Below are 16,175 nucleotides of genomic sequence, written 5' to 3' on the forward strand. Positions count from 1 at the left end.
GTTTGTCAACCCATGGTATAACAGTATCAAGCTAAATGTGTACTGACTCTAGAATATCTCTGGTAGTTTTTTCTTTCATTTAGGCTAAATTCCTGGTATTGTCTCTTTTTCTTAATAGATGATGGGGTAGAGGGAGTGGGGGACAACCTCCTTAAATTAGCTGACAATTTTAATCATGTTTTTACAAAGAAAGAAACGTGTGTAAATACAAAAGAGAAGCAGTTACAAATTCTAGATAAAGGCATAAGAGTTACACTCAAAATGGTTTACAAAATGAGCTATATGGATTTAAATCCACCTTATAAAGAAAGTTGGTAAGATGTGAATAAAGATTTAACTGCAGGGATGTTCGTCAAAAATATTTTTGTAATAATGAAAAGCTGAGAACAGCCTATGTATGCTACACCTAGAAGTCTAGTTAAATAAACAATGGTACATCATACAATGCAACCATTTAAGATAATAGAAAACATTTATTGAGAAAAAAGATACTTTTGATGTGATTATTTTTTAAAAGCAGGTTACAAAGTTGAATGTACAGTATGATCCAATTTTCGTGAAAATAAATGTACATATACACAAATGAGCATATATAAAACCACCTGGAGAGATAAACCTATTCACAGCGGTAATCATAGAAGGTAAAATTATATCTTCCTCTGGTTTACCTGTAATTTCTAATTTCTTTAGAAACATACTGATTTGGTAATAAGAAAATTATTTTTTAAATATAAACTAAGAACTAAAACAGTTATAGCATTACTTAGGTCAACATTTCCAAAAAAAATTATCAAAGTATAGAACTTGCATCAGTTCTTAGAACTTCAAGTAGAGATTTCTCCTCAGTCTCCAAATGCTAGCTAAAAGGGCCAAGAAAGTTTATGAATTACATATAAAAAGAAATGCATAAAATATGTTAATGTGTCCTCAAATAGGGAGTTACTACAGAAGTCTGCATCACTTTTCAACCACCACCACCACCACCACCACCACCACCTAAACAATCAAGAATGTTTAAAACACCATTCCAATTTATCTACTTTATATACTGCCTCTGGTCCAAGGTTTGAATAGAAAAAGCACTATTCATGCCACTGACGAGAGGATCTTCAATCACCAACATTGGGGGGAAAGGAAGAAGTGGGGGAAAAAGTCACACTACAATGTGATGGATCTCAAAATTCCATGAGAATTCCATATTCAGGGTCCAAACACATCTGTAAGAGACTCAAAGGTCAATTAATTATTATGGCAAATGCTATCCCAATCGTAGATGGGCTACTGTTATAAACCAGTATAATTCTGACCACCTGCCTAGCCCATCAATAAAAAATTCAAATAGGAATTCAATAAAAGTATGTTTTCAAAAAATCTAGGAGTAGCACTCACAAAACAGCATTGTACCAGAAAACATACAGATAAAATATTACAATTATATGTAAAATTTTATATATACCTAGACAAGGGCTGAAACAAAATGTAATTTGCCAGGGCAGTGGGACTGCGGGGAATCCATTACCATTATAAAACCATACCAAGAAAATTTCATTATCATTAGGTAACTAGACCAAGAAATGTTTTTTAAATATAGAATGCAGTCACTGACCAAACAGAATTTATTCCTAGAAAAGCTACACTTGTTTTCAACTAGACACATAAATCAAAGTCTCAAACATGTACATTTATAAACTACCCAACATGTATACAAATACCTTACCACTGTACTAGTAGTACATCCAATATCAAGCAGGATGAGATTTTGAAAACTCACCATTCAGGCCCAAAGTTCAGTGTCTGCGTTTCCGCTGCCATTATTTTCCGTATTTTTACAATAGATTTTTATATGTGGAGAAACCTGTTAAAGAGAAAAATATCTCCATACACTTAGTCAAGGGTAATTGCAGAATTCCAGCCCAGAAAGTCTAGCTAGGGTGTTTTATTTACTCCCTGGCTCTTCTTAACCACAGCTACCACAATGAGTTTTAATTGTTTATAACAATCTAGCAGGCAACATAAAATTAACCAATCCATCTCACATTTCAATTCACATCTTCTTATGTGGGGAAAGGAGACATGATATAAGGTGAAGCCCGTGAGATAGGGGGATGCGGATCACACAGGGCATCAGGGACCAAATTAAGGACTTTCTTCTTGAGCCACTAAGCAACAGGGCGTGAATGAAGGTAACAGATTTACATTATAATTTATATTACTCCCCTGTAATGGCTCTCCCATCACCATGTGCTATATTCAAGATTCTTAAAATAAGCAACCCCCCCCCTTTCCTATCTCACAGCTTCCACTATAATTCTCTCCACTTTCTGCTTAGCACTTTACAGGCTAATGATTCTTTTTAAACATTATCTTGAACCATCAAGTTAAAATAATAAACTAATGAATTTCATTAGTGACCTTTCAAAAGCCATTTTAAAATATCAGAGCCTAAAGTGAAGTAAGTCAAACAGGGAAAGGCAAATACTGTAGGATACTACTTACGTATGGAATCTAAAAGTGCCAATGACTACTCAGAGAAACAAAGAGTAGAGTGGTGGTCACCAGGGGCTGGGAGGTGGGGAAATGGGGAGATATCTGGTCAAAGGGTGCAAAGTTCCAGTTAGAACATTAACAAGTTCTGGAGACCAAACGCACAGCAAGGTGACTATAGATAATACTATCACATTATATATGTGAAAATTACTAAGAGATTAGACCTTAAATGTTCTCACCACAAAGAAATACCAATTATGTGATGGAATGAGGTGTTAGCTTGATACTATGATGGTAATCATTTTGCAATATATAAATTTATCAAAGCAACACACTACACACTTTAATCTTACACAATGCTATATGTCAACCATATAAATCTGAGGGGAAAAAAAGGATATCAGAGCTTAAAAATGGAAAATAAATATTGTAAGTATACTGTAAATATCTCCAAGATAAATTCACACCATCCTGACTTTTATGTTTAGAAGATCTAAAAATAGTTCACTGAAAAGAAAGGCCTCAGGCCCTGTTGGTAGAGCATTCAACTTTGATCTCAGAGTTATGGGTTCAGGCCTCATGCTGAGCATAGAGATGGCTTAAAAATATTAACCAGAGGGGCGCCTGGGTGGCTTAGTTGGTTAAGCGTCCGACTTTCGCTTAGGTCATGATCTCGCGGTTTGTGGGTTCGAGCCCCACGTCGGGCTCTGTGCTGACTGCCAGCTCAGAGCCTGGAACCTGTTTCAGTCTGTGACTCCCTCTCTCTCTGACCCTCCCCTGCTCATGCTGTCTCTCTCTCTCTCTCCTAGAAATAAATAAAAAAATATTTAAAAAAAATATATATTAACCAGAAATTGGTCAAAAATGCAAAAAAGGCAGAGTAAAAGTATGTTAGCCTCTATAATCAGCTATTAATTTATCTGCCCTGTGGGAAAAAAAGAAAACAAAGGAAAAAAGCTCAATGGGTGGGAAATAAAAAAATAAAATAAAATAAAATAAAAATAAAAAGGAGCGTCTGGATGGCTCAGTCCACTGAGCATCCAACTCTTGATTTTGGCTCAGGTCATGATCTCATGCTTCATGAGAACCGGCTTGAGATTTTCTCTCTCCTCTCTCTCTGCCCCTCCTCCTGCTTGTGCTCTCTCTCGCTCAAAATAAATAAACAAACATTTTAAGAATATAAATAAATGAACAGTAACTTATCTACCCCCCTCCTGGAAGGTATTTCTAACCCTATTTCAACCCTAAGGGTTCCAACATGCCCATATTCTAACTTAATTAACCCTGTTCCCTTCTACCTGGCCAGGCAAGCTTATACACTAAACTCAAACTGAGATCATCTCAGTGCCTCCTCACATCTTAAGCAACTGGTGATTCAAAAAAAAAAAACAACAACAACACATAAGGGGCACCTGAGTGGCTCAGTCAGTTAAGCAACCAACTCTTGATTTTGGCTCAGATCATGATCTCATGGGTTCCTGGGATCAAGCCCCAAGTCAAGCTCTGCACTGACAGCACAGAGCCTGCTTCAGATCCTCTCTCCCTCTCTCTGTCCCCTCCCCTGCTCGCACATACTCTCTCTCAAAAAATAAATTAACTTTAAAAAAAATTTTTTTTTCTGGGGCGCCTGGGTGGCTGAGTCAGTTAAGTGTCCGACTTCAGCTCAGGTCATGATATTACCACTCGTGGGTTCAAACCCTGCGTTGGGCTCTGTGCTGACAGCTCAGAGCCTGGAGCCTGATTCGGATTCTGTGTCTCCCTCTCTCTGACCCTCCCCTGCTCATGCTGTCTCTCTCTCTCAGAAATAAATAAAATGTTAAAAAAGTTTTTTTTAATATTTTTTTTCTAATGTAAAATAAGGGGCTCCTGGGTGGCTCAGTCAGTTAAGCGTCCAATTCTTCATTTCGGCACAGGTCATGACCCCAAAGTTGTGGGATGGAGACCCACACAGGGCTCCGTGCTGACAGTCTCTCTCCCTCTCTCTCTCTCTTTCTACTTTTCCCTCAAAAGAAACATCTTTTTAATGTAAAATAAAAAGGGGCACCCGGGCAGGTGGTGCAGTAAATGAAGCATCTGACTCATGATGTGCCCACAGCACAGAACCTGCTCGGGACCCTGTCTCTCCTTCTCTCTGCCTCTTCCCTACTTGTGTACTCACTCTCTCTAAATAAATAAACTGAAAAGAAAAAAAATTTTTTAATGTAAGAAAGCTCATGATCTAAGCCAAAATCAAGAGTCGGTCGCTTAACCGACAGCCACCCAGGCACCCCTTGCGGACCACTGAAGGAAAAAAAATGTACAATACAAATTCTAATTAATTAAAAAACTCTGTAGCAGAGTTTACATCACAGGATGATTTCCTCCTCGGTAATACATAAAATAAAGAATCTCACAACTGATGCATGTTAGATTCATCTGAGTTATGCTACAATCCAACTGAAATAACTTGTCAAGGTTATGATGATCAGATCCCAAGTAAAGTGCCCACTGTAAATTAATACAGATACGCTGCTTACAAATCAGCCCTGTGACCATATTTGGCATAAATCAATCAGTGTGCTTTTAAAAAGTATGTGGACCTACTTCGCTAATAAACAGACGCAGAGAGACTATAAGACTTTACTGTAATACAAAACATCTTAAAGGAGTGTTTTTACTACCATTTTAAACCCCACCCAGCCAACTGTTTTATAGTCAAACCCCTGGGGGACTTTGACCATCAGAAAATAGCTCTTAATTTATAAAGTAAGTCAAGATTTGAACCAGACTGAATTTATAAGGCAAATGACTCTCAATTAAAAACTGAATTATTTGATAGTTGTGACAATATTAAAATCACTGAGAGATTTAAATTTCCCTCCCTTTAAATTGCTACCTTAAGACCACACAGGTCTTGGAAGCACAAACTCCAAGGGTACCAGTATAGCAAAGGATGCAAATGGAGGCCATGGAGTGGTGGAATGCATAACCTGCCTAACTGCAGGGAGCAGCCTTGAATTACAGAACAAACCCCAGACTCAGGCAGCACCTAAGGAACAAGCAAGAATCCTGTTCCAGTCCCCTTTATCATTCCACCCACAAGCTTTTCAGGTAGTGCCAAACTACCATACTACACACACATTAAAAGCTTAGTTTTTTTAATGCCCTGAGCAGGAAACCTTATTACCAATTTAACACATGGTTTCCATAGGAAGACTGCTTCCCAATGTAAAGATTCTTGAAGAATTCTTAAGAACCTAAGAATAATAATCCAAGTGATTTAATTATCAGCTAGAGATCTACGTTACTCAAAATGCTATTCTACTCAGGTTCTCTCTTATGAATTGAAGCAGGAAATCTTAAGAGTCATGACTGCTGAAGAACTCTCATTTAAATTCTTACAGTACTATAATCTCTAATTCTCAATTCCCCACCTCAGATTGCTCCTTCCAAAATCGATTTAAACGAGCCAAGTTCTAATTTTTTATATTTGTAATAGAGAGATTGTCTTACCCAATGTTCCCGAATTATCTATTAGAATGGAAACTGGGCCTATTTCTCAACTGTCCTTTCTAAGGATGCAGTGAGGTACTGAAATGACACAGATTTCACCCTGAGCTAAATGTTGTCAATGTGAAGCTCCAGGACTTGTGGATCCTTAGAAAGCAGCTCCAAATTTTTACAGCCAAGTCAAGATTTGGACCGGACTCTGGATGCTGTGCTCCCACCACACACTTCTGCCTCTCTAGATTGCCTTTCTTGAAACTATCTCGTCTTCTTTCCTCCATGATCGGCACTGTACTGGTACTGCTTTCCTATTTTCATTCCCTTCCTTTTTAGCTGCCATTGCCAAGTTTCTCTTCTAACTTCCCTCAGCACACCCAGGGTATATTTAACTATAAATTCTATTTAGGTATTGTCTTGACACTTTTCTTACCTACAGCGGTATTCTCTACTAGCACTTCAGGTAGAACTCTACCTACTAAATCACAGGGGTAACAAGGAACACACATGCAGTGAGGGTGGGGAGAGGAGCCACTGTAACAAGAGCAATGAAAACTTCTCCCACAAATTTCCCAACTGCTTCCCTTGGGAAGGGACCCCAGCCCTGCTGTGAATAAAAGATTTGATTTTTTTTCACCCATGACCTATGTGGCATTTCCAGCTGCCTGCTTCTCCTAGATACCTACCTCATCAACAACTGATCAAGGTACCATTTTTTTCAGTCCACTAGTCAGCCAGACTCAAAAACCCAGAATCATCTGCAACTCCTTCCTCACTGCTTCCTTATACTCAGACATTTTGTCTCAAATTTGGTCAGTTCCCCCTTCAAGATTTTTCTTGCATTCTCCTTTCATTATAGTTAAACCTTTGTTAACTCATGTTCAGATTACTACAATAAATTTTCTAATTTGCTTCCCTGAATCACTCTCTAACTACTCACATATAACAAGATCAGTCTTCCTAAAGCACAACTCTGGTGGTCATGCCCACCCCTCTGTAAAACAGTCAATTAAACCTACCATCTATGGTCAAAACTGTTATTTCAGGTCCCCACCAATCTGATAACCTATACCCCTCCACAACTCAACCTCCAAACTCAAGGCCAGATGAGAACTTTCTACTGTCCACCACATTCTCCTTCTGTGCTTCTGCTCATGACACTCCTTTGCTCCAGAAGAACTGCTTTGCCCTCCCTCCCTTACAATGGCTTGCATAAAACCAAGGATCCATTCGAGATTACTAAGTTTCCTAAGTAGAAGCAGCGCTGCTCCCTCTGGAAAGGAAAATCTAATAAACAGAAGATGCAGAAATGGGGGCATCTAGGTGGGTCAATTGGTTAAGCATCTGACTCTTGATATCCGCTCAGATCTTGATCTCATAGTCGTAGGATCACCCAGTGTCAGTCTCTGCACTGGGCATGGATTCTCTCCCCCTCCCTGCACATTCTCTCTCTCTCTCTCTCTCTCTCTCTCTCTCAATAAATTAATTAATTAATTAATTAACTCAAAAAAAAAGATGCAGAAATGGAATGGAACCTATAGGAATCAATACTAGATAGATAGATAGATAGGGATCTGTATATATACTGTATATACCATACATATCTATCTGTATATATAACTTAAAAGTAAAAAGAAAATTCAGGAGCAAAGACACTTAGGGTTTTGATCAAAATGAATACACCTAAGGAAACACTCCAAAAGACCATTATTAATACAGACCTTGAACTCTAGTGTAGAGTCAAGATGGGGATGAGGAAACAGATTTGGAAGTAAATCTACACAACTACAACCAAAAACTGAATGAAACTACCGCAAAGCAGAAATCCAGAACAAGCTCAAGGGATACGAACAAAAGCCCAGCAAACCCATGCAGGAGGATACTGGCAGGAAGAGAAAGAACATGTAGTTAAAAATCTCTAACACTACCCTTTCACCCTATCATGGACTCTCACTTTCTCCACATTCACTGTATCTATAACAGAAAGGAGAAAGAGCCAGGATCTTTGGGGGAGATTATCCATTTGTTCAATAAGGCTAAAACTAATAAGGTAAATTAGTGCCCATAGCATAAAAGACTTTGCATTTTTTATCTCAAGGGCAATGAAAGGCTATAAAAAGACTGGGGTAAGAAAAGGTCTACAATGAAATGTGCATTTCAGGAAGATCATTCAAGATGCCAGAGGAGAACGAATTAGCAAGAGCTAAAAGTAAGGATGCCTGGGTGGCTCAGTTGGTTGGGCATCTGCCTCTTGGTTTTGGCTCAGGTCATGATCTCATGAACTCGAGACCCGCATCGGGCTCTGTGCTGGCAGCAGAGTCTACTTGGGATTCTCTCTCCCGCCCCCACCCCCCACACCTCTCAAAATAAATAAACTTTAAAAAATAAAGAGCTAAAAGAAAAGGAGTGTTAGAAATTCAGCAGATATTGTAGAAGCCAGACCTACATACCTACAGAGATTGAGGTGATGATAATAGAGATTGAGGTGATGATAATAACTATATTCAGACATAAAAAGATATCAACAGGGGCACCTGGGTGGCTCAGTCGGTTGGGCAACCAACTTCAGCTCAGGTCATGATCTCACAGTATGTGAGTTCAAGCCCCACATCAGGCTCTATGCTGACAGCTCAGAGCCTGGAGCCTGCTTCAGATTCTGTGTCTCTCTCTCTCTCTGCCCCTCCCTTGTTCACGCTCTCTCTCTCTCTCTCTCAAAATTGAATAAACATTAAAAAAAAGATGTCAACAACATATTAAGTGTTTAAGGCAAGTTACAGAGTTCAGAGATTGTCATTACATTCAACACATTCTAAAATATATTCTTAGTGGGTATACATAAATATGCCTCACATTGTTAATATTTACTTCTGAAAGGTAGAATTATGGTTAATTCTTTTCCTATTAAGTTTCTAATTTATGTCTACAACAAAGATAGTACTGGCACAAATTTTTTTTTTAATGAAAGAATTCAAAAGTTTCAAGCACTGAAGTCAAAAAAGGTAAGGACTGAAAAGTCTTCACTGGATTCAACAATGAGGTCACTAATGACCTGAAAAGTAGTTATAGAAATGTGAGAGGGTACATGCCTGGCTAAGTTGGTAGAGCATGAGAATCTGGTCAGGGCGTGAGTTTGAGCCCCATGCTGGGGGTGGAGTTTATGTACATACATATACAGAGACACCAGAAAACAGTATGTGCAAGTAGGGTATTAAAAATTGCAGAGGGGTAGGGGCGTCTGGGTGGCTCAGTCGGTTAAGCGTCTGACTTCGGCTCAGGTCATGATCTCACAGTTGGTGGGTTCGAGCCCCGCGTCAGGCTCTGTGCTCACAGCTAGCTCAGAGCCTGGAGCCTGTTTCAGATTCTGTGTCTCCCTCTCTCTCTGACCCTCCCCTGCTCATGCTGTCTCTCTCACTCTCTCTCTCTCAGAAATAAATAAAACATTAAAAACATTTAAAAAAAAAATTGCAGAGGGGCGCCTGGGTGACGCAGCTGGTTAAGCGTCCAACTTCGGCTCAGGTCATGATCTCACAGTTCATGGGTTCGAGTCCTGCGTTGGGCTCTGTGCTGACAGCTAGCTCAGAGCCTGGAGCCTGCTTCAGATTCTGTGTCTCCTTCTGTCTCTCTGCATCGCCTCTGCCTGGACTCTGTATCTCTCTCTCTCACAAATAAACAAACACTAAAAGAAATTTAAAAACAAAACCAAAAAATCTCTGTGCTAAATTAGTCCCTACTAGCAATTATCTTATCTCTGATTACTAGTATAATTATTTTTTTCTCTATTTTTCTAGTTTTCCTGGGTTCCTTAGCTCCTCTTTGGGACCGCACCAATCACTCTGTGGGCATGTGAGTGCATGTTCAAGAGAGGAGAGAATAAATCAACCCACCTCTATATTACCACTGGGTTTACAACAAAGAAAACAGAGATCCTGGCCCCTCAGCTCTAAGTCTACCATTTTCTCACAACCTGGCACAGTGTCAAGAAGTCAGACAACTGGGCACAGTCACTGTCAACATGAAGGAGCTACAGATCTATGTAATTAAAGTACTAACTAGGGGCACCTGAGAAGCTCAGTCGGCTAGGTGTCCGACTTCGGCTCAGGGCATGATGGGTTCGAGCCCCGCATCAGGCTCTGTGCTGATGGCTCAGAGCCTGGAGCCTGCTTCAGATTCTGTGTCTCCCTCTCTCTCTGCCCCTCTCGTGCTCATGCTCTGTCTCTCAAAAATAAATAAATATTTAAAAATTAAGAAATAAATAAATAATTAAGTGCTAACTGGAGAAACACAGCAAGGAGAAGCCAAAGCAAAATCAGAATCCAGCACACCAGCTGACAGTTTAACTCTGAAAGTATTCCCTGATACTGCTTCCAGAAGTCTTGACAAAACCAATTAGCTACCACTACTAATAATTCAAAATATATACTACTTTAAAACCTCTGAATTTTTCTTATAAATATCATCTGCTGCTGCAAATCTCTATCTCCTGGATTATGCAAAACTTATCCAGAAAAAACTAGGGCAAATCTGGAAAGACCTCCAGCCAGTACTATGCATAGTCTGACAAAGACTAACAGAATGAACACCAAGGAACCTGAATCTGCCCCCACACTTCATTCTAGTTTCCCAAAAGCAGAAGAAAGAGCTACTCTTCTAGCACTCCTCGCGTACACAGTCCCAAATAAATGAATAGTTCTGTCCCCATCCCAAAAGCAAGCTATTTTTACCTTAGTCAGATCTGGATTAAGAGAACACAAGAGTAATAACTCCATTAGTGCAAATTAGTTCAACCACTTCAAAAACAGTTTGGCAATATCTATCAAATCTAAATATATACCTATCCCATGATCCCATAATCCACTTCTAGACATACATTCAAGAGAAATTTCTACCAAAAAACAAAGATAAGGTATTCAAAGTAGCTTTATTCATAACTACCAAAAACTTGACATTTGGCAAACAGATGAATGAATACACACACTGTAGTAGAGCTTCAAGGAGAGGGTGGTATGCCAGACAGAGCACTGAAGCTCTTCACCTCTTCACACCTCCCTGCAGTATGCATCTCTTCCATCTAGCTATGTTACTAAGAAAGGTAACATCATTAAAAATGAGACAAACAAGGGCACCTGGGTGGTTTATTAGTTAAGCATCCAACCCTTGACTTCAGTTCAGGTCAAGATCTCACAGTCCTGAGATAGAGCCCTGCATCAGGCTCCAGCCTGGGCATATGGAATCTGCTTAAAAATTCTCTGTCCCTCTCCCCATCTGCTGCTCTGGGGCACATACGTGTCTGCCTCTCTCCCTCTCTCTCCTTCTCTCTCCCTCTCTCTGTCTCTCAAAAATAATGAGACAAAAGGACACCATGTGCCTCCTGATGTGTTGCACTGAGAAGGATGCAGCATTATTTATGTTTACATTCCTGACAATAATGCATAAACTGAAACTAACAACTTGAAAAAACCTCAAATATAGACATGGTGATAGACATAAAACCAATCAACTGTAGTCTCCAAAAATATCAATGTCGTAAGAGACCAAAAAAGAAACAAAAAGCTGGAGATTCATCCCAGATTAAGGGAGACTTAGAGATTTAAAGACCAGGTGTCTGTATGATTCTTAATTACATCCTAAACCAGCTTTAAAGAGGAGCACCTGAGTGGCTTAGCTGGTTACGCACGGACTCTTGATCCAGCTCAGGTCATGATCTCACAGTTTGTGAGTTAGAGCCCCTCATCAGGCTCTGTGCTGATGGCGTGAAGCCTTCTTGGGATTCTGCCCTTCCTTCTCTGTCCCTACCCCCCCACCTGTGTGTGCACACAAGCTGGCTCTCTCTCAAAATAAATAAATTTTTAAAAGAGACATTAAAGAGACAACTGTAATAATTTGAATAAGAGTTAATGGGTTAGGTAACAGCATCGTATCAGTGTTAATTATGAAACTTTTACTGTGATTATGTAGGAGAATGTTCTTATTCTTAGAAAGTAACTCTGGAGGTTGCAGTCACGAACTCAAGCCCTAGGACAGATACAGAGCTTACTTAAAGAAACTTCAGCTCAGGTCATGATCTCACGGTTCATGAGTTTGAGCCCCAGAACTGGCTCTCTGCTGTCACTACAGTGCCTACTTCAGAAACTCTGTCTCCCTCTCTCTGTGGCCCTCTCATGCTTACACTCTCTCTCAAAAAACTAAACATTTTCAAAATAACAAACTTATTTTTTAAAAAATACTGAAATGTTTAAGGGAAAAGGAGCATGAGGTCTGTTATCAAATTCTCAAATGGAATGGAAAACTTTTTTGTAATGTTTATTTATTTATTTTGAAAGAGAGGAAGTACGCAAGTAGGGAAGAAGCCGAGAGACAGAGAGAGAGAGAGAGAGGGAGAGAGAATGAATCCCAAGCAGCCTCTGCGCGATCAGCAAAGAGCTAGACACCGGTCTCAAACTCTCCAACCATGAGGTTATGACCCTGAGATCATGACTGGAGCCAAAATCAAGAATCAGACACTTAACTGAGTCACCCAGGTGCGCTTGGAATGGAAAAAACTTACACATAAAATGTTATATGTTACAAATCATGTGAAGGGTTATATACATACATACATGCACATACAAGAAAAAGAGAAAGAAATGAATGATAAGATAAATACAGAAAATGTTAAAAACTAGTGACCAAACTACATGAAGGGCAAACAAAAAAAAATCTTACTAATTTTTGACTACTTTTCTAGAAGTTTTAAATTATTTCAAAACAAAAGTTAAATTGTAGTATATTCCTACAACAAAACATTCATCAATAAAAAAGCAAAGAGGGGCGCCTGGGTGGCTTAGTCGGTTAAGCATCCGACTTTCGCTTAGGTCATGATCTCGCAGTTCGTGGGTTCGAGCCCCGCGTCGGGCTCTGTGCTGACTGCCGGCTCAGAGCCTGGAGCCTGTTTCAGTCTGTGACTCCCTCTCTCTCTGACCCTCCCCTGCTCACGCTGTCTCTCTCTCTCTCTCTCCTAGAAATAAATAAAAACATTTAAAAAATTAAAAAAAAAAAAAAAAGCAAAGAACCCATTACTGATACAACAATAGCACAGATATCACAGCCATCATGTTCAGTAAAGAACAGTCACTAACGAATATATACTATGTGATTCCTTTGATACAAGTTCAATAAGTAAAGTAATCAAAAGGGGACAGATGTCAGAAATGTGCTCATCAGGGAAGCAGAACTAGTGAGGAAGAAGGAGAAGCAGCCTTCTGGGGTGCTGGAAATGTTCACTATCTTTATCTACCTGGTGACTCCAGAAGTATACACAGATGTACAACTTTTTCCAACTATACACTTAGATACGTGCACCTATTTACTATATTTTATACCTTAATATCAAAGAGGTTAAAATAGGGCACCACTCAGTCAGTGGAGGACGTAACTCTTGACGTCAGGGTTTTGAGATGGAACCCACTGTTGGGTGTAGAAATTACTTAAAAAATAAAATGTAAATAAATAAATAAGGTTAAAATAAACCATAATATACTTTCACTTTTTAAAAAAGTCCAATTAAAAATATTTTAGGGGAACATGGGTGGCTCAGTTGCTTGATCTTAGATCAGGTCATGACTCATGGTTGCTTACGTATGAGCCTGGCATTGGGTTCTGCACTGACAGCATGAAGCCTGCTTGGGATTGTTTCTCCCTCTCTCTGCCACTTTCACCCTTGCTCTCTCAAAAAAAAAATAAACTTTAAAATATATATATGTATCCATATAAATATATATATATTTTTTAGTGGACATGAAGTTAAGCTATTTTATTTTTTTAAACAGGCTCTATGCCCAACATGGGGCTTGAACTCACAACCCCAAGAGATCAAGAGTTGGATGCTGTAGGGGCACCTGGGTGGCTTAGTTGGTTAAGCGTCCGACTTTCACTTAGGTCATGATCTCGCGGTTCTTGGGTTCGAGCCCCGCGTTGGGCTCTGTGCTGACTGCCAGCTCGGAGCCTGGAGCCTGTTTCAGTCTGTGACACCCTCTCTCTCTGGCCCTCCCCTGCTCACGCCTGGAGCCTGTTTGAGTCTGTGACACCCTCTCTCTCTGGCCCTCCCCTGCTCACGCTGTCTCTCTCTCTCTCCTAGAAATAAATAAAACATTAAAAAAAAAAAAATTTTAAAGAATTGGATGCTGTAATAATTAAGCTGACCAGGCACCCCAAAACAAAGCTATTTTAGATATAAAATTTCTGGGGTGCCTGGGTGGCTCAGTCGGTTAAGTGTTCAACTCTTGATTTCGGCTCACGATTGTGAGATGGAGCCCCAGGTCAGGCTCTGCACAAACAGCGCGGAGCCTGCTTGGGATTCTCTCTCCCTCTTTCTACCCCTCCCCCGTGTGTGCGCATGCTCACTCTCTCTCTCAATTAAACATTTAAAAATAAATAAATGCCAATCTTCTGAAAACAAATACTGAGTTCACTCCCTACTTAGATTTTTCAGATTAAAAAAACTTATACCACTATATTGATATAATAATCTATATATCTACCATATGCTTAAGACCATAAACAAGTCTACATTAAAATGAAGCAAGACAGGGCGCCTGGGTGGCCCAGTTGGTTGAGCGTCAGACTTCGGCTCAGGTCATGATCACACGGTTTGTGGGGTTCGAGCCCCACGTTGGGCTCTGTGCTGACAGCTAGCTCAGAGCCTGGAGCCTGCTTCGGATTCTGTGTCTTCCTCTCTCTCTCTCTCTGACCCCTACTCAAAGTGTCTCTCTCTCTCTCTTTCTCAGAAATAAATAAAACAATAAATAAGTAAAATAAATAAGTAAATGAATGAATGATTAAAATTAAGCAAGATGAGGAGCACCTGGCTCAGTAGAGCATGCTACTCTTGATCTCGGAGTCATGAGTTTGAGCCCCATATTAGGGGGTAAAGATTACTTTAAAAAGTTAAAAAATAAAATAAAATGAAGCAAGACTCAGTCACTGAATGTCTCAGAATGCATTTTTTCCCAAACTTCAGAAAAAAGCTAAAGCTAAGGAAACATGAGGAGAGAACCACATAGACCACATCACTTATCTTCATAAAAGACAGGAAGCAATCTTAGTAAGCAGCACAATCACACAACAGAACACAGATACAATGAGGTTTGCACACAGGAGTATAATTACTCACATGTCATTAAAAGACAAAGAGAACACAGAAATTCATAATTTGCAATATTCGATTACTTTCATGAAAAATTTATTTTAATTCTCACAGAAAGTGTCTGCCTGGTTTCCATTAAACACCTTCACAACCCAACATAAATGTCACACAAAGTTAATATTCTTTAGAACATCAACTCAGTTTAAAAAACAAATTTTTTTAACGTTTATTTTACTGTTGTGAGAGACAGAGCATGAGCAGGGTAGGGGCAGAGAGAGAGGGAGACACAGAATCAGAAGCAGGCTCCAGACTCTGAGCTGTCAGCACAGAGCCCAACGCGGGGCTTGAACTCACGAACCGTGAAATCATGACCTGAGCCTAAGTCAGACTCTCAACTGACTGAGCCACCCCGGCACCCCTAAAAAACAATTTTAAGAGGGTGCCTGGCTGGCTCAGTTAGTAGAGCTTGTGACTCTTGATGTTGGGATTATGAGTTCAAGGCTTACATTGGATGTAGAGAATATTAACATAAACACACACACACACACACACACACAATTTTAAGGTACAAAAATAAAAAGGAAATTTTTCTCTCAACTATTATGGCAGAAAACACTCTTCCCTTTGCACCCATCTGATCTTCATTTTTAAGCACCCATCTGATCTTTTTTTTTTTTTTTTTTAAGATTTTATGTAATCTCTGGGGTGCCTGGGTGGCTCAGCCAGTTAGGCAACGGACTTCAGCTCAGGTCATGATCTCACAGTGTGTGAGTTTGAGCCCGGCATCGGGCTCTATGCTGACAGCTCAGAGCCTGGAGCCTATTTCGGATTCTGGCTCTCCCTCTCTCTCTGACCCTCCCCTGCTCATGCTGTCGCTGTCTCGCTGTCTGTGTGTCTCTCTCTCTCTCTCTCCCTCTCCCTCTCCCTGTCCCTCCCCCCCTACAGAAACAAATAAAACATTAAAAAAAAATTTTTTTTAAAGAGATTTTATGTAATCTCTACACCCAACATGGGGCTCAAACTTACAACCCCAAAATCAAAAATCCCATGCTCTACTGGTGGAGCCAGCCAGGAACCCCTAAAT

At 39.9% G+C, this 16,175-nt stretch overlaps 1 protein-coding gene across 3 annotated transcripts in view; it reads right to left on the reverse strand.

The window, feature by feature from the left end:
* GIGYF2 (GRB10 interacting GYF protein 2) overlaps window positions 1-16,175 on the reverse strand; it is a 138,061-nt gene that overhangs the window by 105,456 nt on the left and 16,430 nt on the right. For all 3 annotated transcript variants that reach the window (XM_039234494.1, XM_039234493.1, XM_039234492.1), the window contains exon 3: window positions 1,772-1,855. In XM_039234494.1, coding sequence (XP_039090425.1) covers window positions 1,772-1,812 — 41 coding nt within the window. In that variant the 5' untranslated portion in view covers window positions 1,813-1,855. The remainder of the gene's footprint in view (window positions 1-1,771; window positions 1,856-16,175) is intronic.

The sequence above is a fragment of the Hyaena hyaena genome, unplaced genomic scaffold (assembly GCF_003009895.1).
Source record: "Hyaena hyaena isolate Hyena2069 unplaced genomic scaffold, ASM300989v1 scaffold_86, whole genome shotgun sequence".
In the NCBI taxonomy this organism is placed as follows: Eukaryota; Metazoa; Chordata; class Mammalia; order Carnivora; family Hyaenidae; genus Hyaena; species Hyaena hyaena.